Source organism: Seriola dumerili, unplaced genomic scaffold (genome assembly GCF_002260705.1).
Source record: "Seriola dumerili isolate Sdu_G_001 unplaced genomic scaffold, Sdu_1.0 BDQW01000091.1, whole genome shotgun sequence".
NCBI lineage: Eukaryota > Metazoa > Chordata > Actinopteri > Carangiformes > Carangidae > Seriola > Seriola dumerili.
The window spans coordinates 3050588-3073657 of NW_019174346.1; the positions used below are offsets into that span (position 1 = coordinate 3050588).

The following is a 23070-nucleotide window of genomic DNA, read 5'->3' on the forward strand; positions in this document are numbered from 1 at the left end:
GTTTAGATGTCCGATAGGATTGAAGAGTGTAAGATATCCATAAACTCCCTGAACCTAATTCCAGGCAGTGTGAAGAGTACATGTGAGAATTTGTCCCATGTTTAAATTACATTTACAGTAGATTACACTGAATGAATAAAAAAAATCGTGCTCTGCCATAAGGCCGGTACCTGCTGAAACGGGGCAATAAATGATCAAGGGTGAATATAAGACACAGTTCCTCATCAGTTTGATAGTGAAGTCTTTCAATATTTGACTGTGAAGAGAAGAAAAAGCCACAAATCGATTTAGTTTCAAATAAACTGCTTCAAATTTACTGACATTGGAAATCTTCCCACAAACCTCCAGCTTCCTTTGTAAGAACTAAAACTAGTCTCAGTGTGATAAAACTTCAATGGAGATGTTCATTGAATACAGTTCTAAACTCAGGACCAGGCTTAGCACCTGTCTGATAAACCAGGCTGTGTTCTTACAGAGTGAGAACTCTAGTGTTTATGAGACGTCTAAGATCAATGAATGAAATCTTGTAAGGTCAAGAAAAAAAAAGAACAAATGTATAATGCATACTAATAAATATTCTTTATTTAGTAAATTTTGCACATTGCGCTCTTAACATTACACCCAAATCCTTATTACAAATGGATGTTTATTCTCTGTAAAATCTTTATATTTAGAATTTCTGTACACATTTAATGGTACAACCTTTACCACTACACTGAAGTATCACCAAAGAGAAACAAAATAGAAAAAAACCAAAACAAAAACATAAAATAAGACTCCTAAAATTTATCCCTAATGTCACAGCTTGCAAAGCTTGATTACTGATTCCACTGTGCTCTTACCCAACAACCCTACAGAAGACCAACAAACAGCTAGGCTTGGTCAAAGAGAACAATTACAGGTGAGAAAGTGGCCAAGAAATGAGTTGGAAAGGTGTGTTGGTGTACAAGTGCGAGAGAGAGAGAGAGAGAGAGAGAGAGAGAGAGAGAGAAAGAGATGACCGACAGAAAGTAAGAATTACATTTACTTTTAGGAAAAATGACTGAACAAGACACCAAATTTAAGTCAGGATTTCATCTTTTCTAAACATGTTGCAGCAGTGGTCATGAGTGTTTTTTTTTTCCCCCAGTGGAAGATTTCATTAGTACAGTTAGTTGACACTGGTGGTGGCAAACCACTTTCCACAGACTGGCTTACTGCGCTCAGTGGCACGGCAGTAGTTGGTGAATTTCTCTTTCAGGAGCTGTCGGTACTGGTGGCGATTGTTGTAGAAGGATTGGTTTCTTTCTCGAAAGGCCTGGATTTCATCCGGTGTCAGACCGTTCTCTTCGTCTGAACTCACCTCTGAATCATCCTGGATTAAGAACACAGCAGGAGCATGTGAGGTTACATAAGTACGAGGATTAAACAGGCTGCGTCTATTTCTTATCATTTGAAATGACATTTCTCACTAACCAGAAGTTCCACAAGACTTATGTTTGCATCTGGAGGCCCAGCGTGATGGCTGAGGTTCCTCTGATGTGCTGTCCATGGTAACCGTAGTGCAATGCTGGCAAATGTATCGCCACATAAGGAGGAAAAGATTTCTTTGGTTCGGCAGGTGTGCGATGATGTTGGACTGTGGCCTGTTGTGTTCCCAGCTGACATACAACCTTCACCTTTTTGTCCCTGTAGAAATATGCATGCTTTAATTAGCACACAGTTTGGTGTATTCTGCATACAGCATGTGAAATCTCAAGCTTGTTTTCTCACCTGATCATTGCATAAACCTTTGCCCTTCCTTTTCTTTTTTTTACTCTTGCATTGAGTGTTTTCCTCAGAGTGTTGCCAGAAGTCCACACAGCTGTCTATCCCATCCTCCTCCTTGTCTTCAGCACAGTGATGGACATTTGGGTCATCTCCTTCAGACGGTAAACAGAAACAGACTGTGACTAAACTACAATACACTGCATGTTCAAAAGGCCCTGGAATGGTTTCAGTGTTCAGAGTCCAAAGCATCTTAGAGCTACTTGAGCCTGACCTGCTTCATCATGGTTGCAGATTCCCTCAGAGCAGGCAATGTCAGAGCCTTCTCGTGATCCCATCTCACTGCCCTCCATGCTTGAAGAGTAGCCATAGTCACTGCCATTGCTGTGGGGGGACAAGTCTGGAGAAACACATTTTCTTTTCAGGGTCGTTATTTGTATTTACAATAGTCTTGATAATGCTGTAACCCCCATGGATATACAGGTTTAACGGCTTGTGGAGATGTCCGTGTGCATCTTTACCTTGTTTGGTGTTGTCTGGGCAGCTACAGGAAGTGCTTCCATTGGCGGCGATGCCCTCCTCACAGCCGGCCTCCTCCTCCTCATCGTGGCTACCGCAGGCCTTGCAACTGCCATCCACAGACTCAAGAGAACCCTGCAACACACCAAATGAGTCAGGTAAACAAACATATAGCTGCAGAGGAAGAGTGACATCTTAAATAATGTGTAAGGGGAGCGTGGTGTTAGTGGACGATTACCTCATCCAGATTTTTGTCCTTGTCCTCTGCCTCCTGTTCAGTTATGTCAAAGCCACACTTGTTTTTGCGTCGATTTTTTCGCTTCTGCCTCTTTTTCTCCTGCTTCAGCTCTTTGGCTCTCTCCTCCTCAGACAGCTCCTCGACAAACTGCTCTAGCCGACTGATCCCCTGCATCTTCTCCACTGCCATCTAGAGGCATAAAAACAGATGCAATATCACACAGCCATAACACATTCATTATCTCAGAAATCAGTTTGAAATTATACCACACACACATTGGCTTAGAAGTTGTGTACCTCAAAACTTTTGCGTAGTGCATCAATTCCCAAATGGAACAATATTTGCCAGGTTTGCTCCTCGGCTCGTAGTTTCTGCCAGATCCTGTGCAGCCGCTCATAGAGGTGAATACCCAGACAAGTCAGGACCTCCTCCTGTGCAATGTCAATGGTCTTGGCATGTCTCTCTCTGCGTCTTTGAAAAAACATAATATCATAAACTGAATGTATTTATACACTGAAAAGGATCGAGGCGGGATAGAAACTTCTTAAATGAAACAGACTTCTTCAGTGGTGAATGTGAGCTGAGCAGCGGTCACTGTATAAACCTTTACTTACTCATAGCCTCCTGCAAACTCAGGCTCTGCCCGACCAAGAAGGTGAGCGATGAAGTCTGTTTCACAGCACACATGGATGTGGCGCTCGTGGGGGCAACAGCATAGTCCCTCGTACAAGGAGGCACAGTACCCCTTCTCTTTACTGCAGTCCAACTCTCCCACCAGGATGTTGTATGCCCTCAGCACTTTATTCTTACAGTCAGTGCAAAACCTGTGGACAACAAAGTAATACGCAATTAATCCAGGTCTTTTTAAAGCTCTAACTAATGTTGAGGAGGGGGGAAAAAATTTTTTTTTGGAAATAAAGGCTATGACAGTCACACATTACCTGTGTTTACGCAAGTACGTCTCCAGCGTCTCTAAGAGACAGGCACTATCAATGAGGACCACCTCATCCCTGCACTCCTGAGACATCAGCTCCCATATATCCATCCAGCTTCCTCTGTAAGCACATTTATTATAGATAGGACATCACAATTAGCATCTTATAACTGGCAGCGGAAACAAGCGGTATACAAGCTGATATGGTGAAATTGTCGTCACCTTCCACATTTAACAGACACAGAGCAACATTAGCATTCATACGAGTCGTGTTTCTGGACACTTGGCAAATGTTAACTCAATCATTCACTGTCTTTTTTAGCTGTGTTTTAGCTGCTAAATCCTTCACTGTGTTTACTACACTTGAACAACGCCAGCATGTCTGACTAAGGCTGTCTATTCCCAGTGTCCACAGCCTTGCTTAATGCATGGAACTGATGCTGTATGTCCTTAAGCACTGCAGACAGATTGCAAACAGAAAGACAAGAGATGAATATGTGGTAATGCCTTGGATTAAACTACACTATGATTATCAGTTTTTAGAGGGATTGACATGACTGTTTTGTTTCCCAAACCTGAATCCAAACTAAACAATCATCTACTGAAAGGTCTTCAATGTTAGAAAACAAAAGAAAGAAACAAAAGATAAGAATGATACAAAACATTACTGTAAATAGGGATTTTACTTGTTTTAAGAGAAAACACTCAAAGTTGTACATGTAGATAAATGAATCTCCTGTGGGATTGTTTTCATCGTGCTGTCTTTTGATTTAAAAAAAAAGACACTGATCAAATACCAAAAAATGTATTCTCACTCATGATGTTAAGAGCACATACATTCTATAGTATAATTATGCAACTAGGCTATATACTTAGTTTGTTTTCTTATCAGAATTGGCCAGAGGAAATCAAAATTTCTAGCTTTCTATTTCAAACTGTTACATTCACCACATTACATAATTATTGGTAAACCCAACAACCACAGTTGAAAGTTGAAAGTTGAAAGCTGTACACACCAGCAAGCTATAATAACGCCAGTGACACAACTTCCTAAAAAGCCTTAAACACCATATATTGTTTTCTGTCTAATTTTACACACACAGCAATAAAGCCAACCAGCTTTTGAGACCGAAGTTTATGTATATTTTCAACAATCCAACGAAAAAGACAAAACAACAAACAGTACAAAGTGATGACTTTCAGAAAACAGACATTCTGAAGGCTGGAGAAAGGGTTAAACTGTTGTAAAAGAAAAAATATATTCTGCACTTTGTATAACCTGGTTTGAACTTTGTATGACTTGGCTTTGTATATCCCTGAATGTGAATCTGTTCCCACGTGTATGCTCCTTATCTGGTACTGTCCGGTACAAACTAAGGAGTAGTTTATCCTTGAACACACACCTGCTTCTTCTTGGCAGTTAGGATGGCACCTAGAATTGTTCACACACACACACATCCTGACCCTGCCCCCTTCTTCCTTTTTTTCTATAAAGTTCATGTGCACTCTTTGTTCAATATCAGTCTGCAATTGCACTCTGTGTGACTGTACACTGATCCTTTGCAAAGCTCTTATTAAAATATACAAAGACAACTTGATCATTTTGTCAACTGCTCATTTTCTCTTTTCTAATCTTTTCTAATTTGTGTCAACCTCCAGCGGGACACAAGCTGTTCAAAGGACAATAAGATGCTACATATGTTGGCTTTCAGTGTAATATTAAAACCTACCCCGCTCTTTCTATCCCCTCATTACTATGATTTGATAGAGGACAAGTTAAAAACACTGGTCCTGCCTGAAATGCAGCCTCTGAACAACACTTTCATAACATTCTGCAAAAACAACTGACAACAGTTTGACGAGGAAAACAGATGAAAACAGGTGTATTACTCACCCCAAAGGTTTAGGTTTGTGTGTGTCTAAGGAGTGTAACTGGCACCGCTTGTTCTTTTTACTTTTTGGAATGGCATCAATCATGTCATTCAACTTTGACCTGTAAAAAAAAAACAAAAAAAAAACAAAACTTTTTTTAAAAATAGAAAATTCAAGAATTATATATATAATTATATAAAGAGACTACTATTATCTTTGTATTTGACACTGATCAAGAAAGGTGTCAGTACTAAGATACCTTAGATTTTGTGCACAGTCTGAGGTTCATGTATTTAACCATTGTTGTCACATCCATGTCTCAGGAATTAGCATAAAAAATTCAGTACATTTGAAGTTGACTTAAGAGGAGAACAGTGGGTAGAGATCAGTGTTTCAATCTGTATAGCATATTTAGTACTTCAACAAGAACAGAAAGCATTTCTTGTTGATTTCATATTTTTTGTTTTGGTTCTCTGGCTTCTAACTAACAAAAGCACTTGTTCATATTTTGGCTGATTTCATTTGCTACACGGTTTAATCAATTTTGCAGTGAAAATGAAAGAACCGTTTCCTATATCATACCCATGGACGTAGAAGAGGGTGTAAAGCTTCTTTACATCCACTAAACAGCCCTTGGTGACAGAAAGCATGCCTGTGGGTTTCACTGTGAGGGGCTCCAGAGCAGGGTTCCCCGATTCCACCAAATGTGAGAAGAGGCGCTCCACACTTCGTCTGCAGCCCACGCACGGCACCAGCTGAAATAATGCACTGTACACCTCTCTGGACGTCACCATCAAGGCGATATTCAAGTCCTGTTGCTTCAACTTGGAGTGATACTAAAAGCCAAGGAATTATACATCTATCAACACTTTGCAGCCAAGTCACATGAAGACAAACCAAAAAAGTGCTTTGATACATTTTATGAGGAGCCAGTATTTACAAAATTAAAAAGTCCTCACCTCAGAAAATTGTTTCCAATGAGAAGTGTTTGTTTCGTGGCTGTCAACATCCATGGCACTGTCAGAAAATTCCATCACCATCTGACAACAGGAGATGATACACAACAGTTAATGTGCATCAGTGTCTGTGATAAAGTCCCGTGTCACTGTTTACATTACTAATGTGTCACTTTTTAGTTGTATGCATCACATGCAAATAATTAAAGTGAGGATCATTTGTACAATCGCCATTAAAAATTCTTCACACTTGGGGTGTATGACTGTAATATGTAATGTAATATTACAGAAACATGGCATTACTTTATCAATATTGCATCTGCACCACCCCAACGTGTTAAGAAAGCCAAGATGGTCGAATACCTACTGACAGATTGCACAAAGTGTCACCCTTACATGGTCATAGAAATGCAATGATTTGATAATAGTTTAAGCTTCCTTTATAATGTTGTCTAATTGTGCGTCAAAGTAAGCAAAACTGACAGAATCTTTGCCTCTCAAAGGAACTGGGACTTCAGGGAACTGATATGGACTGCTAACATCTGACACAAAGAACCTCATGGCTGAGTTAGCCACTTCACTGTGATCTTAGCAGACATTCTCCCTGTGGTCATAAATAAGGGAAAGCTTGCTTACCGTGAGAGTGTCATCGATATACAGGGGGATCTGTCTGGCGAGAAATGGGTAGTCATCTTCCCCTTCCCTGCAAACTGCTACCAGTCGTGCCATGACTTCTTCCAGTTGGTGCAGCTCGCCTGCAGGTGACACACAAGAGACCGACTGACCAGATCTGACATCAGCACAGGCTACACCAAGCTAATGCTAATCGATTGCAGGTCATTGCGGGACTAGCTACAACATCACCTTGTAACTACAGTAAAGCCTATCTTTCCGACTGCCTGGCACTAAAACACGTTATAAAATGTTAATCATGTGTTGAAGTTGACAGCATCTGATTTACCCTCTCTAACGCTGCTGCAGTACATACAGATTTGCCGTGACCCAGATTTAACCAGTTAAGTAAGCAGAACAACCTGGGAAACGAAGGCTCGTAGGGGGAAGGATTATAACGTTTTAATATGTAAAACCTGTTTAAGGGTGTTTTGTCTGAGAGTATTGAAGTTTGAAGACAGGTTAATTCACGACGATGTCTGTCTGCTGGGTAGAATAAAGCAGTTGCCGGCGGCTAGCCAATTCATGTTAGCCTGCTAGCTAATTCCACTTGCCACTACGGTTTTGGAAATTGAGGAAGCCGGTTGGTGTATTCTGTGCAGAACGTCCTCAAGCGATTATTGTACACGGAAGTTTCTAATACCTTAACAATTAAAAAATATGTTGCAGTGATTATATAGTTTGTCTACGCCCTGTCGATACCAGCAAACTTGGCTAACTCACTAGTTAGCATAGCAATCCTACAAGGCTAACGTTAGCAAGCCTGAGTACGGCTAATATAAAGTTAAAGTAGATGACTGGCCACTTAGCGACTGTCACTTTCATCAGCTTCTCTAATAACCGTTTAAACGGTTGACCATAGGATGTCACCTTGACGATATAGACGGACAGCAGACTAAACCCAGTTATTGTTCATACTTACCCGCTTCTAAAAGTTCCCCTTAAAAAAAAATAAACAAGTACGACAGTGAGTGAGCCTGCTACGGTGGCGGAATCTTCATGACTGATTTGACCTTTGCCCTCCGACGTAGTAGCTCACGTTATACTGCGCGCGGCCCCTAGGGGGCGCGTTATAGCTCAGTTTATAGAGAAAATATTCATTCATACAGGCAAAGTTATAAATCTAGTTTGTTTGCAATGATGATTAAGTAAGCCTTAAGGATTCCCACTTCTTAATTTCTATATATTATATATAATTTCATTTGTTGTATTTGTTGTATTGGACCTCAGCTCTTATTTTTAGGTGAGGGTTTGGTGCAGACTGTAATGATGAATAGACAGTTGTTATTGACATTTGAGTAGAATGCGAGGTTGAGAATCTAAACAGCCTTTCACTGAGAAATGAAATAAGCAGTGAAGTAACAAACAGCAGGTGTGTACATATACAGAGATAGAAAGACTTATTCATCCACTAGGTGAAATTCAGGTTTCCAGCAGCTCATTAGTAATAACAATAATAATAGCTAATAATAAACAATAATAGTTAAATGAGTCCAGTTCATGATTAATTTAACTATATATATTTTACCTCTTTAGCTTTTACATAACAGGCTGTAATCAATTGCTGCAACATTTTAAACTGTTTTCTCATGTTAAGTTCAGACTTGCTGCTTACCCAGTCTTAAAATCCTTATATGCAGATCCAATATAAGTGGAAAACATTATCAAGCTTGAACACACACCTGCAAGCAGCAATGACTAGACTTTAAAATAAAAAGCAAAACATAAACAAATTTAAATCATTTAAGAACACTTCACAGTGTCTTGTTTCAAGTCCTCATTTATTCAGATTTTATTTACATGAATAAACATATCACACACAATAGTGAATTACAGATTATTTACAAACCATGTAGTTTTTTACGAATGCAGTTTCACCAGAATTTCACTGTAATTCCACAGAAATGTAAAACATATATTACAAAGCAATTCATGAACATGTATAACAGCAAAATACACACTGAAAATGAATTGCTACAGTTAATTGTGTCCATTACTGAGTTGGTCAGTCCAGTCATGACATTTGCAAGTAAGAAGAATAACAACTGATTCCTGCTGACAGCTTGAACCAGGCACAATCTTTCCATTTCACCAGTCTTTTTGTCAGAGATCGAGTCTGATTGTTTTTTATGCAAACTCCACGATGAGGGTACAGAGTGACAGCCTGATGTTCTTTTGGAAAACAGTAAAACCATATCAGCTACACCAAGGCAGAACATAAAAAGCAAAGACTGAGCAACACTCCAGAGGAAGAAAGGTAAATTAGATAAGCGGCGAGACACTGGCTCCACCAGTGTCTGACATGCGTACAAAGCACTGTAAAGCACAAAACTACCAAACAAGAGGTTTAATAGCGTTTTGAGCCACTCTTTAACTTGGGATCTCGGCTGCATCACATAAAGTCCAACTTGAACCCCAGCCATGTAGATGGCTACATAGCCCACTACAGAGAATATGCCCTCCTTGTTCGCATGCAGAAAGTCCTTTTCTCTGTCATTGTTGTGGATAATGAACTCCTTCAGCCCTGATGTCTCCAGAGTGAACTGATAAAGCCCGATGATCAGAAGAGAAATGAGCCATGACTGACTGGCTGGTAAAAGAGCCAAAAGCATAGACGCCACAACTCTGACGATGGCCAGTGTGAAGAAGAAATTCCAGTGGACGCCATATTCTGTCACATGCTCCTGGTAGTCAGTCATTTTGACGCTCACTAGCCTTCCCATACCAAGAACAACCAGAGGCCAGACAGATAGGAGCTGCTTTGTGATATGATTCACCTTGGATCCTGAGATGTTCTTCCTCCGTGCCTCTGGACAGACGAGGGCATTTGCAAAGACATACGCTCCAACGCCAAAGTCCATAACCCCTGTTCCATAGGTTTCTGTTTTAGCATATCGCCTTGGAAAGACACTAAAGTCTACAGCAAGAATGCTGATGGCAGTTTTCACATTGACAAACACTCTGAAGACAGTCACAAAGGGAACCTGGTTGAACTGAACATGACTCTGAAGGAAGGTGCTGACAGTGGTCTTTGGGTGCCGAGTAGATGGGTGACTGTTGGTGCGATAAATATAGTAAATCACACAAGCTGAAACCAAGATCAAGCTTATGATGACCTCGTAAAGAATGCTGCTCAGGATGGTGCATGAGAAGATGAGGGGAAGAATAATGACAGAGAAGTCTAGAAGCAGGTGAGAGATCAGTGGAAGTGGCAGTGGAAGAGTCCCTTTGGCCTGATGGTAGAGGATCAGAATCAGTCCTCTGTTGATGAGGCATACTGGAGAGAGAAATGAGCCCAGTGCCACCTCCGGCAGATTGGTCCCATTGAGATTACTGATAAACGCTTCCCTCAGTCCCCTCTGAGACATGGCCTGCAAACAATAAAAGTCATTATTTACTATAAGAGACTGAACTTAGATACAATCTGAATATGGGTTTAGGACACTATGACAGCACCCATGTTAATTATACAAGGATATTACTATCTTTTCTAATTTAAAGCTATAAAAATAGTGTTACTTTATTACGAGTGGAGTCAATTAGGTTCTCCGATCTACAATGCGACGTTCCATAAGATAGTTGCGTAGTAGCTAGTTTTGTAGCTTAGCAGTAGCTTATCACGACTTACCTCGCTTAGGCGTGGGATATGCAGGTTCAATAAAATACCAGTTTTACAGCATAGCTTCACAGTTCAGAGCAGGTTTCTTCTTACTCTTGTTTTACAGTGGTTGGCATCCAGCTAAGTGGTGCATTACCGCCACCTTCTTCTCTGGAGTGTGGATCAAACAACAGACTTACAATCTAACTTCCCACAAAGAAAAACAAAACAAATAAAAGACACATAAACACTCTCATACACCCTAAACTACACTTCTTACTATGAAATCCATATCCATGTTAGTCATCCTATTCCCGTGTATCCATCATATCCTACAAAAAACTGTATCCCTTTGAGTTAGAGCAGCCTCCAGCATCATTCGCTCGTTTCCGTGTTCAATCCTATGACGCATTCAGGACAGCTCAGATTTCTGACAACTTCCGGCCTAACCGGGACAAGAGTTTCCAGCATGTAAAAAATATTCTGAAAAAGTAGCATCACTACCAACACGTGTAAAAGAATAAAATGAAGAACTCTGGTTTAGTATCTATTTCAGGCAATTGATAAATGCAGGGTGACCATTAGGTTGTGAGCCGAGATGAAAGATACAAAAGGAAAATCAGCCAAACATTGATATAGTAATTTCAGGTTTAGTTTTATGGGGAGAAAATAAAATAAATAAGTCCCAAAGCAGCAAGGTTTTAAAGTAAGAGTAATATAAATCAGTGCTGGTGGCGGCAGACCGCTGGGCCCATGGAACATCAGGAGGAGGGCGGGAATAAGAGAGAGGCAGTCGGACGGGCAGGAGGCGGTCGGGAAGTTGTTGTCCTTGAGGAATTTGTTGTAGTAATGGAAAAATGTTGACGTTCAGGACCACAGAGTAGAATAACCGAGACCCGTCGTAATCAGAATTAAAACATAGTTCCTATCAAAGTTTCTTGTCTGTGTTTTTAGACAGCCACGAGGGTAACGGTAAAATCAATGAGTTCTGCGGACGACCGACGTAACGTCAGAGCAGGACACACACACGGAGGGGGAACGGTAAGTTGGGACACGGGATGACCCATCTACAGTTTCCTAACTGGTGTTTTAGAGCTTTTCTTTTCGGTTTGTAAAATGAAAAAGTTAATAACAAGTTTAACTTTACCTGTAGCACCTTTATCAATCTGCACCGGCTCTCCGTTTTGATTGGGCGGTTCGTTTTCAAACGCATTGTAAAAAGTGTCTTATGAACCCAAAACCTGTGACCGAACAACTATAACTTGATCCAACGATTAATGCGCCGGATAAAAATAGTTCCCAAAATGCGTGGATCAAATGACGCCAAGGTTAACAGCAAAAGAATTGGCAAGTTTTTTTTTTTTTTTTTTTTACCCTTTTCTAACACATATACACCGAGGAACGTGACTGAAGACAAATTGTTGTGAGCCACTTGTACTCATAACAGCAGCTATTTCTGTAAATTTCAGGATATAGACACACGCTTACACACGCTGCTGTAACGTTTACTGTTTACTAGTGGCTCAGAATATTTGGATAATGATTTATACTGGGTTAGCTGCCAGTCTGCCGTTTGCACAACATTCACTAAATTGCAAGGTTTTTGACTGCAGTTTGGTAGGAGAACAGCAGTCAACGACGACGGCTACAGGTGTCACAAAAAATAAGACATTGTTTGTTAAAGTCTTGTTCCTGTATATGATTATTGTACTAGCAGGATTTATTCTTAAACAGTATTCCTTTCTAAAATCATAGTATAACACAATGCCATATGACACTTTGTAGTCTTAATTTTATGTGCCATGCTGTGTTGTGTATTCAGGATAGTGTTCTTGTAGCCTCAGTCATAAATCAATGTCATTAAGACTATTTAAATTGGTTTAAAATAGCCTTGCACAATGATGGGATGTAGGCTGCCTGCTATTGGATTAAATCTGTCTGGACAAACTGTTGATAGTCCTCAAGGCAGCCTGCAGGTCCAGGCCACGTGATGCTGGCTGGAGAGGGTAGACTTAATTTTGTCAGTCTGAGGTGACTGTGACTGAAATAATTACATGTTACATGGACCAGTAAGTAGTTCTGTAAAAATACACATAGCAATTACCAGCGTAAGACACTGGGTGGTTTTAGCTTCTGTAATAAAGTGAAAAATCATAATTGATTTACATTCATAATCTGTATTATGGTGTTTGACAGATCTAAAAGCCAAGAATAAAAACTTGAACATCTAATTGCATTGTGATGAAACGTTTTAGAAGCTTTATGACCCAGAAACATGTTATCAGATTTTATGGATCCAGAATGTTTGACATTTTGAGGCAAAAATACGACTTTATTTTACTGCACTGCTGTGAGTCTGGAGCAAAGAATGTACCTTTATTTTGAAAATACTGCCTTTGCCAGGCATCTCAACCTGCTGCAGACTGGCAGGTTCAGACTTGATGTCATGAGGACATCCCAGGTGAAAGAGGTTGTTTATGTTTCAGGTATTTGCAAGAATAACAAAGAAAACACTTCCTGCTCTTCCTGCCTTTAGTTCAATCATGTTGGTCTTTTATGAAATGTTATTTCTCTTTTGTTAGTTTTGTTTTTGTCTGTTCGTATTTTAAGCACAATATCCGTTCTGTGTGTGTTTGCCTCTCATACACAGGTGAAAGGATTTGTCCACAAAGACCGCTCTCCTCCTCCGTCCCTAAATGACTCACTGGAGGGAGAAATTCAGGCTTTCCTCACTGATGAAGACCAACTCCACACTTATGACGACCTCACTAAAGTTAACCCCGTGACCCCTACAACAGGTAACTAGTCAACATGGAGAGCACTTAAGTCTCTTCTAGAGTCTCTAAAGTGCTAAATCTCATTTAAATCATTTCACCTGGTATAAATCTTGTGTAGCTGTGATCAACATCATACCTCCTCCACTTAAAACGATGATCTTTAGATCATCAGCGGGTGTTTAGTGTTTGATATGTTGCATAAACTTTGTCTTTATTTACAAATATGCAGCCAGTGTGACTCAGTTTTTTCCAGCTCATGTCACCTTGGACTGCAACATTTACTGTGTGTTATTGACCCACGTCAAGATAAAATCTGCAGGGATGATAAAAAAAAAAAAATTCATGCATGAAAGATTGCTGTGCAGCTGAAATGCTGCAATATACACAACACGTTTTATTCAACTGAAAGAACCAAGGGCATGATTTACTTTTTTATTTTGACATGTGCCTCTAAAAAAAACAAATTTTCATTTCCTTTTACATTTGTATTATGATTGGGACATAGATGAATATGAAGCACAATATCTTAAAGTGTCTATGTGCAACACTTTGTTTTTTAATCATTTGTCATTTTTACTCAGTTTGTCTTGACATAAAGATACAGTGTCATTGTACTATGTAAGAAAAGATCAGCATTTGCTGTCGATACAAAGATTGTAGTTTATATTTATTTTTTTTGTTCATTTCAGCGGAGGAGAGAAAACACAACAGTGCAGTTTAGTAACAGCAGAGGTCAGGGTAACAGCTGGGGATTACTATTTTCTTTTAAAGCTCTTGTTCTGATTATGCTGCACTGGTTATATGGATCATGTTACTTTATGTAGTCAAAGAATTTTATTTTAGGTAAACATATGTTCTCTGGAGTTCTCTTGTTCCTGCCTCTGGTGGTTATCAGCTGCTTGTTTTTCATCACTATTGATATCTAATGATATTTGATGTTTTTCCCCTGGCAGTGCTGAAATGCCTGCAGGCCAGGTACAGTGTGAAGGTGTTTTACACACATGCTGGCTGCACCTTGGTGGCTCTCAACCCCTTCCAGCCAATCCCACACCTCTACTCTCTGGATGTGATGAAGGAGTATCACTGTGCTCCTCAGCCTCAGGTATTTACAACAGCACAACTGTCTGAATCTGGCTTTTTTTGTACCACGAATGCGTCACCAAGTCAACAGCAATCAATATTTCATCAGTATGTTCAGTATGTTTGATGTGTAATAACTTTGCAGAAGTTTTTAAAATCATCAACCCTCCTGTTTTATTGTCCCTTCAAACATAAAGTCTGCTCTGCTCCTCGTCCGCCTCCTTTAATCAAGAACAGTGTCAAAGTCAAACTCATTAAACTCTGCAAAGTGCTGACAGCTCTCCCTGAGGTCGTGAATGAGCAGCATCTTAATAAGTCTGTACATTGTTGTCAACAGGAGTTCAAACCTCACATCTTTATTGTGGCAGAGGAGGCCTACAGGAACGTTCAGGGTCAGCTGGAGCCAGTGAACCAGTCGCTGGTGGTCAGCGGTGAGAGCGGTGCAGGAAAGGTAAACCATCAGTCAGACGTTTTATTTGTTTACACATTAGATCAGGATATTGGCCAATGTACAGCGTATAGACTGAGCTGATTGCTGAATGCCACAGAATCCAGAGGGAAACACATCTGATCACTCGTCACATTGTTTTATGGTGGTTGATCTCCGAGGAAAACATTACAGTAATTAGCCTTCGGCAAAGAAGATTGAGACGAATCAACAGAAAATTAATTGTCAACCGTTTTGATAATCAATTAATCATGTTGTTTATCAAGTAAAATGTCAAATGTTTCCTCATAATGTGAGGATTTGATGCTCATGGTTTGGAATATGGAATAACTCACAATTTGAAGACTCCCCGTGAGGTCTGGGAAATTGTGATGGAAATTTTTTGTTATTTTCTTCTTTCATTTTTACACAATTTTACACTTTGGATTGGCGTAAAAGTAGTGAAGAGATTAATCGATAAAGATGTTGAACAGTTGTTAGCTGCAATTTTTTTGATAAAGATATAATGTGTCACGACACTGAGACACCCCGACTCACAAATCATATTCTCCAGACATAAAGGAACATGTGAAAATGTTTTCAGCGAAAAATAAAAATGCAAAAATTACCATTCCAACTCAAGCTGTGACTGATATCTCAATATCTCCCAAAATAATCGCAATATGCATTTTAACGTGTGTGATCTCTGTAGGTTTGGTTGCAAGATCAGTAGAAAGAAACTTTAGTTGACTGATATGTTTTGTCACGTGTTTCTACACAGACGTGGACGTCTCGCTGCCTGATGAAGTACTACGCCACGGTGGCAGCCTCCTCCTCGGTGGTCAAGAGTCAGCACACGGTGGAGAGGATAGAGAAGAGGGTGCTGGACTCCAACCCCATCATGGAAGCTTTCGGTGAGAGAACAGATCACTGGTGTGTAGTTAATGTGAAGATCACTGCTGTGCACAGTCACTCATCTACAGTGTGCTCCTCGCTAGGCAATGCCTGCACGCTGCGGAACAACAACAGCAGCCGCTTTGGAAAGTACATCCAGCTGCAGCTAGACAGGTACCTGCTGCACTTCCTTCATCATCACACGAGACGACATCCGCCGCATGGCATCAGCTCACTTTCTCATAGTCACCTATAGGATACCTTACCTTAATATGTTTAATGTGTTTGCTGTTAAGGTGTCAGCTCTTAGTGGGGGCGTCTGTGCAAACATACTTGCTGGAGAAAACCAGGGTCGGCTGCCAACCGGCTAACGAGAGGAACTTCCACATCTTTTACCAGGTGATTTAACAGACCTGCACTATTATATGCTGATCATTTGATGATATGGTTATTTTAGTTTAATATTAACACATTTAAAAGCTGTGAGTGTGTTGTTTGTCAGATGATGAAAGGGGCCACAGATGAGCAGAGAAAGGAGTGGGAGATGCCTCGCGGCCAACGTTTTGTGTGGCTGCCGAATGCTGAAAAAACAGTGGAGGGTTGGTCTTAAATTTTTGTGCACATTTAGTTTTTTTTTCTTTTTTTGTTTTATACAAATTTCATTCATTTTTTGACAACGATTTTTACAAGTAACCGCTGTTCATCTAATGTTTTATAGAGGATTGTTTTCATGAGACTGTTGAGGCAATGGTGCATCTGGGCATTAACGCAGAAAGGCAGAGACAAATATTCACAGTAAGATATTGATCCTCATATTTCACTGCGTTGTTTTGTTTGCGTGATTTCTCACAGGGTTTAACTTCTCTGTTTATTGTAATGCTTTACAGATCTTAGCGGGGATTCTGCAGCTGGGGAATGTGAATTTCTCCTCTTCAACGGATGAATCACAACCTTGTAACCTAGAAGAACAGTCTAGAGGTAATGAATATGATTTTGTTTTAAGATATTCATTCAACTCGTATCAATAACATCCAGTTTCTGTGTACATTTGACATTGAAGGCTGACATAAACACAAACAAAGATTTAATGCATGTTGTCCTTTTTTTGTGTCATGCTGCTGATTGATGATATCGTCCTGCTCCCTGACATTAACAAACGTGTTGACGACAGCCTCCGTCTCCTGCCTGTGTTGTAGACTTCTTGCAGAGGGCTGCTGAGCTGCTGTGTGTCCCTGCAGAGGAGCTTCAGATGTGTCTAAGAGTGAGGACTCTGAAGGCGGGGAAGCAGAGCGTGCTCAAACCCTGTTCCCAGGCAGAGTGCAGCATGAGGAGAGACTGTCTGGCCAAGGTCATCTACGCCCAGTAAGAATGAGGATTTGATCATTAAATAAAGCAGCAATTTCTCACACAGTGACGTCATGTGATCATGTTTTTTGTCCTGTTGCCGTCGAACGCTGAAATGTGAAACCGTCATGCCTTTTTATTTACACTAAACAGTGAGGAACATGTCTGATAAATGATGATGATTCACTTCTTATTATCGTAGAAATAAATGTGTCACTGTTTCCCCAACAGATTATTTGAATGGCTGGTTACATTCATCAACAACAGCATGTGTGCAGACAAATCTACATGGTGCAACTTCATAGGTAAAAGCTTTTTTTGACTACACTGAACACAAATCTCCAGTTTCTTCTCATGAGCTCAGCGTCCTCCCCTCTCTGATCTCCAGGAGTCCTAGACGTGTACGGGTTCGAGTGTTTCCAGATCAATAACCTGGAGCAGCTGTGCATCAACTACGCCAACGAGAAACTGCAGCAGCACTTTGTGGCCCATTATCTCCGAGCTCAGCAGGTCGGTGCGGCGTCGGGCGCTTTTCTGTTTCCGTGCAGAGCCACAGATTCTCTGACGATGTCCAGGCCTCAGCGTGTCAGGAGGCGTCTTCAGTCTTTATGAAATCTCTCAACAACAACTTGTTTCACCTCGTGTTTAATGTGAGAAAGGGTTTTATTCTTGAACATAAATGTTTATACCTTCTCCCAGGAGGAGTATGTGTCCGAGGGGTTGCAGTGGTCCTTTGTCAAATACCAAGACAACCAGAGCTGCCTGGATCTGATAGAGGGGAGTCCTGTCAGTGTGTTCTCTCTTCTTAACGAGGTATCCTGCTCATTTTCTTGTTGTTAAATTATTTAGATAATTATATTTATTTATTTTTTGAAATGATGTGAAAGAAAATATACAACTAGTTCTTCAAAATAAATGATACACGTATGGCTGCACCATATGCAACAAAAAAATCATATTTCGATCATTTTGGCAGATATTGTGATTTCATGATCATTTTCATTTTCACTGGAAAAAAATGTAAAATGATGATGATGATGTGATTTTTGTTGGTCTTGCACCAAACAAACATGTTCCTTTACATCTGAAGAATATGATTTGTAGGCCACGGCGTCTCTGTAGCGCCACAGCACTGATGGTGCTGACAATGCACACGTGACAGCTGTGATTTGTATATTGCACTTGGCCAGATTGTGATTTCAATTATATTTAGATTAATTGTGCAGCCATAGATACAAGTATGGATTAATCTTTTTACACTGAAGCCAGTTTTAATAGTTTTTCATAAAGGGGACAACATAGACGTATTTTTCCTCCAGCCCTTTTTAAGCCTTTGTTTTCATGCAGAAGAGATTGCACTTGTCTTCTTGGTTGTTGTGTACAGTGATTTATTATTAATTGTAAAGTGTGTATCTGCAGTAAGTGGATGTTTAACAGCTTTTTACCTGTTCTATAGGAGAGCCGTCTGAATCGAGCCTCAGACTCCAAGATGTTCAGGGTCCGTTTGGAGAAGGAGCTCTGCGACAACGTCAACATCAGCTGGGACAAGTTCAGCAAGGTGCCGCACTTCACCGTGGCCCATTACGCTGGCAAAGTCAACTACCAGATACAAGGCATGGTGGAGAAAAACAAGGCAAGAGGAGCTTTTTAAAGTGCTCTCGGAGAAGCTGAACACACAGGTCCGTCCGCTCATCTTCTACTGGATGTTTTTGTTTCAGGACCCAGTGCCACCAGAGCTCAGCAGCCTGCTTCAGAAGTCTGGAAACTCCCTGCTTCACCAAATATTCACTGACAAGGAAACTGAGAATCTGACTTCCAAGGGGCTCAGTAAAGTCACTGTGGTCTCCAAGTTCAAGGTGGGAGTCAACTAAAGCCTTTATCAGCAGGGTTATGTTAGCTTCTCACGCGCTGCAGAGTTCCTGAGAGGATTTAATCCCGACACTGACGGTGTTAATGTCTGATTGTAGAACTCCCTGGAGAGCCTGATGAAGATCCTCCACGCCACGACTCCTCATTACACTCGCTGCATCAAACCGAACCCAGACTGCAAACCGCTCACCTTCAAAAAGGAGGAGGTAGATCTTCCTCACACATTTAACACTGACAACAGTGACTCCTTCATTCACCAGAGGGAAATGTTTTCACGGATATTTCCTCTCTGCCGTCAGGTGATCATGCAGCTGGAGGCCTGTGGGATCGTGGAGACCATACACATCAGTGCTGCTGGCTTTCCAATAAGGTGAAATATTTTTCCTGTTCCAACATGTCATTTTGTTTCCCCTTTGGATTGTGGTTGACTTGTCTTTTCTTTTCTGAGCAGAATTCCTTTTAGCAGCTTCCTGCAACGTTACGGACTGATCGCAAAATATTCAAAGTTCAAGTCGGAGGCTCGTTGTGTTGGTGAGTACAGCTTGTTGCTGTGTCCGTTTGTGGTCACTTTTGACGTGCTGACTGTGGACAAAGATTGATTTTCTTTCCTCTCTTTAGGTCTGCAGGTTTCTTCTCCTTTCCCTTCACTAGCCCTCTGTGTAAATTTGACCCTCAGTTCTCTGCTCTCCTTGGGACTTTTCAATTTGGTTTTATAAAAACAGGACTTTCTAACAAAATTTACAACTCCTTATGAACTTCGAAGGTAAATGCATGTACCTCTGACTATCAGATCTGGCTTTGCATCTTGTTTAATGCTGTTTAATCGTTCTTGGTTTGAACTTATTTGTTTTAACCCACTGTTCATTTGCTTTTTTGCATCAGTACTCACTAAATCTTGACACTGCCAAACATTTAGTGAACTCTTTACACCTCCTCTCTGTCTTCATCTGCACCTGCATGTTGTCGGGTGTGAAAAATACACTGAATCCACAGTAATAATATCAGAGTCTGTGGAAGCTGTGCTGTTGATTCCGATGTGCTCTTTATCCACTAGACGCTTTTTACCTCACTGCCTGAAACACTGTGATGTGGGAAAACTGAATGTCTCGTGTGCTCTGTCTCAGATTTGGAGGCTGACAGTGACGTCCTGCAGCGAGAGGTGGAGAAGCTCCTCAGGGTGCTGCTGCAGACCCAGGCTGTAGACCCCTCGCACTGCCTGGGAAAACCCAATTCATGGGTGCACTGTGGAAGGACTAAAGTTTTCCTCACCCAGTCAATGGTTAGTCATTTATACACACATGCATTTTCACACAATATAAATATAACTCTGTGGAAAAGTTCCTGGGAAATAGTTAAATTTACTTTATAGTACAAAGAAGTTGTTACTCAGTCGGTCATGTAGCTCTTAGTGGTTGTTTTAAATGTTAAAATTACTGATCGCGGCTGTAAAGGAAGTCAGCGCTCTGGTCTTATGTTGGAGGACTGACCTCCCCCGCCTTTGTCTCACAGCTAGATTTGCTGGAGGATCAGAGGAATAAGATCCTATCTCAGTGCGCCTTTTCCATTCAGTGCTGCTGGCTCCGGTACCAGCAGCGCAGACGCCACGCCCGTCTGAAGTCTGCCATCGTGATCCAAGCAGGTAAACTCTTAATACCCCCGTCCAGGTACGGCTGAGTGGAATCAGCAGAGCTCTGAGGCTCTGCTCGCTCTGTGTGACTGACTGGCCAGCAGGAACCAGCTGGCGGCGTCTGCACACGCTGTTCGCAGGCTGACACTGTTCATCCTTTCAGAGGCGACAGAAGCTGCCACATAAAAGCTCATCTGATTAACGGTTACCGGCAGATGTTCTTTTGATACTTCCTTCTGAATGGGAGTACAGAAGTTTCCCTCCACAATGAGACAAACTGTGCTCAGATTTAAACTCGCAGACTGAACGGCTGTTAGCTGTTTAATGTGTTTGCTTCTGCTTGCAGCGGTGCGGTCCTGGCTGGTCAGGAGGGAGGTCCAGAGGTGGAACAGAGCAGCTACAGTCATCCAGGACACCTGGAGGCGGTGGAGGGTGAGAACATGTAACATCATAGGTTGTGTGTTCTTTCATTCTTTCATGTGAATAATATGTAAATGACTGTTTGGTTCTCGTGGCAGGCTCTTTTGAAATCTTTGGCCGAGGCAGAACTCGATGATGCAAAGGACCTTGTGGAAGAGGAAGTGCCAGAATTGAACCCGGTTATCAGGGAACGTGGCTCGGTGCAGCTCTCCAACATCCAGGAGCCTGTCACGGTGCGAGGCTGGCCCATGGGCCTGGCTCTGGCCTCGGCCCCGTCCATCACCGTGTCCCTGACAGCCACGGGCTTCCAGAAGATGATGTCTGTGATGGCCTCACTCAACCTGCCCTCCAGGAGAGGGGACTACAAGGTGGAGACCAACCAGTACACCAAGGGGCTCGCCTCCATACGGGCCCAACCCAAGGTGAGACAGCACATCCACGCCAGCTCTGTTAAAGCTATAAATGATTGTTCTTGTGAGGTTTAATTTGACTTCTCCCCACAGGGATCCGTAAAGCTGCACTATCAGAGATCTCCTCTTCTCTACGCTGACAGGCAGCCAGACCAGAAGAGTGACGTGACAGGGTTCAACGAGATCCTGCTAGAGAAAACTTTGTAAGAGAAACACTAAAGGCTGATTTCATGGATCCAGATAAAAGATAATCTGACACAGAGGGAACAAACCTGCTGTTTTCTGCTGCCATTTTGCTTGTTTTTGCATCTAACTTAGAACAGGAAGAAGTTCTTTTTGGAAGATTGCCAAAGTTTATCTTACTCAGTGTTATACAAGGGTGCAAACACTTGCAAAACCTGGACCTTTGCATAATAATTATATGTAACCTGATAGGAAGTCAGTGTGCTACAAACTTGACTTATTATCCATAATCGTTTGTTGTGGTGTTTAGATCAAAATCATCTGAAATTCAAAATCTCAGTCAGTGAACTGCCCTCTGCTTCATATAAGATACGGCAGGTGAGATTTTTCAACCTCTTTAGGTAAATGTGTCCCACATATTGAAAACAGCGTGTGAGTTGTCGTTATGATGACGTCACTTTTTTTTTTTTTTTTTTAAATGAGTCTCGAGAACGGAAATTACACAGCACAATCATAGCACCTTTTAAAAAATGACGACTGCAGCTTTTTGTCTCATTGTTGCGTCTCTGTAAGATCTGACTGTTGGTCAAAGTATTGGGCCTTTGTCATGTGCCTTTTTAAAAAAAAAAAAATCTACACTCAAATGGAAAGTGGGCTGTTAGAATGTATTTATTTAAAGGTGATTATTTAAGTGTGATTTCATACATGTATTTTTGGGTGATTCCGCTGCACATGACTGCAGATGTTAACATCCTGCATTTATTTTGACTGTGGTTGGTGCCGGGAAGAAAATGGTAATTAAGCAAGTATTGCACATGTAAAGCACATATTGCACATTAAAAACCACACACCTGCTCACTCACTGCAACAATCATTAACAAGCAAACACATCACTGGTGTGAAACGGAGAAAGGATGAACCCAGGTTAATTCATATTGCTGCTTTATAATATTCTCATCAGCCAAACATCTTTCTATGTTGATTTTATCAGCTGCAGTCCAAAGCAATGACAATACTGTATAACAACCAAAGTCTTTGTACACTACAGTGTTCTGTGTGGAAGAAAAAGTTGATTGTTTTTTTAACTAACATGTTATTATCTTCATTCACAAAGCATTTTTCTTTTTGCCATAAAAAATATTACTAAACATGAAGCATGTAACTTAAAACTGATGTTTATCTTTTAAGCTTTTGATCCAAACATACTCACAGGCTCTTTTGATTCCTAGCTTGTCTTCATTAGCTCACTGAATTATTTCATCTCTTTTTCTTTTTTTTTTATTCTGCTGTACATTCACGTCAATGTGTCAGGATCGAGATGTTTTGTGTAATGTTTTTTGTCAGGGGGACCAAGGGATCTGTGTACAAGAACTTGAATTTTGTTAATATTTAAATAAATGTGTGTTATAAAATCTTTAATGTACAAAATTTTCTTTACAACTCAAACTTTGTCTGCGTGTGATCAGGCGTTCATGTCACAGTAAATCATTTAGTGTTGACTCAG

The 23070-nt window shown here is 40.9% G+C and overlaps 3 protein-coding genes across 4 annotated transcripts; 1 reads left to right on the plus strand and 2 right to left on the minus strand.

Moving 5' to 3' along the window:
- Positions 1-336: 336 nt before the first annotated feature.
- ggnbp2 (gametogenetin binding protein 2) lies at positions 337-7945 on the minus strand. The gene is made up of 14 exons (XM_022745831.1): positions 7860-7945; positions 6902-7020; positions 6269-6349; positions 5892-6145; positions 5332-5430; positions 3445-3558; positions 3118-3327; positions 2800-2974; positions 2504-2692; positions 2268-2400; positions 2021-2146; positions 1753-1901; positions 1456-1668; positions 337-1354 (listed from the first exon to the last, which is right to left on the minus strand). Exons 2-14 carry the CDS (start codon positions 6992-6994, stop codon positions 1151-1153), a joined length of 2040 nt encoding a protein of 679 aa, XP_022601552.1. The 5' UTR covers positions 6995-7020; positions 7860-7945; the 3' UTR covers positions 337-1150.
- Positions 7946-8717: 772 nt separating this feature from the next.
- On the minus strand, positions 8718-11732 carry pigw (phosphatidylinositol glycan anchor biosynthesis class W). Of its 2 annotated transcripts, XM_022745833.1 has the most exons (3): positions 11683-11730; positions 10566-10706; positions 8718-10308 (listed from the first exon to the last, which is right to left on the minus strand). In XM_022745833.1, the coding sequence occupies exon 3, from the start codon at positions 10303-10305 to the stop codon at positions 8812-8814; it is 1494 nt and encodes a 497-aa protein (XP_022601554.1). In that variant the 5' UTR covers positions 10306-10308; positions 10566-10706; positions 11683-11730; the 3' UTR covers positions 8718-8811. The 2 variants fall into 2 exon arrangements, with proteins under 2 accessions (XP_022601554.1, XP_022601555.1); XM_022745834.1 differs by lacking the exon at positions 10566-10706 and having other exon boundaries at positions 11683-11732.
- Positions 11344-22960, plus strand: myo19 (myosin XIX). The gene is made up of 24 exons (XM_022745832.1): positions 11344-11576; positions 13186-13333; positions 14266-14414; positions 14730-14843; positions 15601-15733; positions 15818-15887; positions 16010-16112; positions 16216-16312; positions 16432-16508; positions 16601-16691; positions 16910-17075; positions 17289-17362; positions 17446-17567; positions 17757-17870; positions 18514-18690; positions 18776-18913; positions 19025-19132; positions 19226-19296; positions 19378-19457; positions 20051-20205; positions 20436-20565; positions 20900-20985; positions 21072-21395; positions 21477-22960. The coding sequence occupies exons 1-24, from the start codon at positions 11517-11519 to the stop codon at positions 21588-21590; spliced, it is 2901 nt and encodes a 966-aa protein (XP_022601553.1). The 5' UTR covers positions 11344-11516; the 3' UTR covers positions 21591-22960.
- Positions 22961-23070: the final 110 nt, after the last annotated feature.

Bases quoted from the DNA above. Each gene is read 5' to 3' on its own strand.
- pigw (XM_022745834.1), bottom strand. From the start codon at position 10,305: ATGTCTCAGAGGGGACTGAGGGAAGCGTTTATCAGTAATCTCAATGGG.
- ggnbp2 (XM_022745831.1), bottom strand. From the start codon at position 6,994: ATGGCACGACTGGTAGCAGTTTGCAGGGAAGGGGAAGATGACTACCCA. The intron at 5,431-5,891 runs GTATGATATAGG...TTTTTTTTACAG, and splicing joins ACCCTCTTCTACGTCCATGG to GTCAAAGTTGAATGACATGA. The intron at 2,147-2,267 runs GTAAAGATGCAC...GTGTTTCTCCAG, and splicing joins CCCAGACAACACCAAACAAG to ACTTGTCCCCCCACAGCAAT.
- myo19 (XM_022745832.1), top strand. From the start codon at position 11,517: ATGAGTTCTGCGGACGACCGACGTAACGTCAGAGCAGGACACACACAC. The intron at 16,509-16,600 runs GTAAGATATTGA...AATGCTTTACAG, and splicing joins GGCAGAGACAAATATTCACA to ATCTTAGCGGGGATTCTGCA. The intron at 18,691-18,775 runs GCAAGAGGAGCT...TTTTTGTTTCAG, and splicing joins GCATGGTGGAGAAAAACAAG to GACCCAGTGCCACCAGAGCT.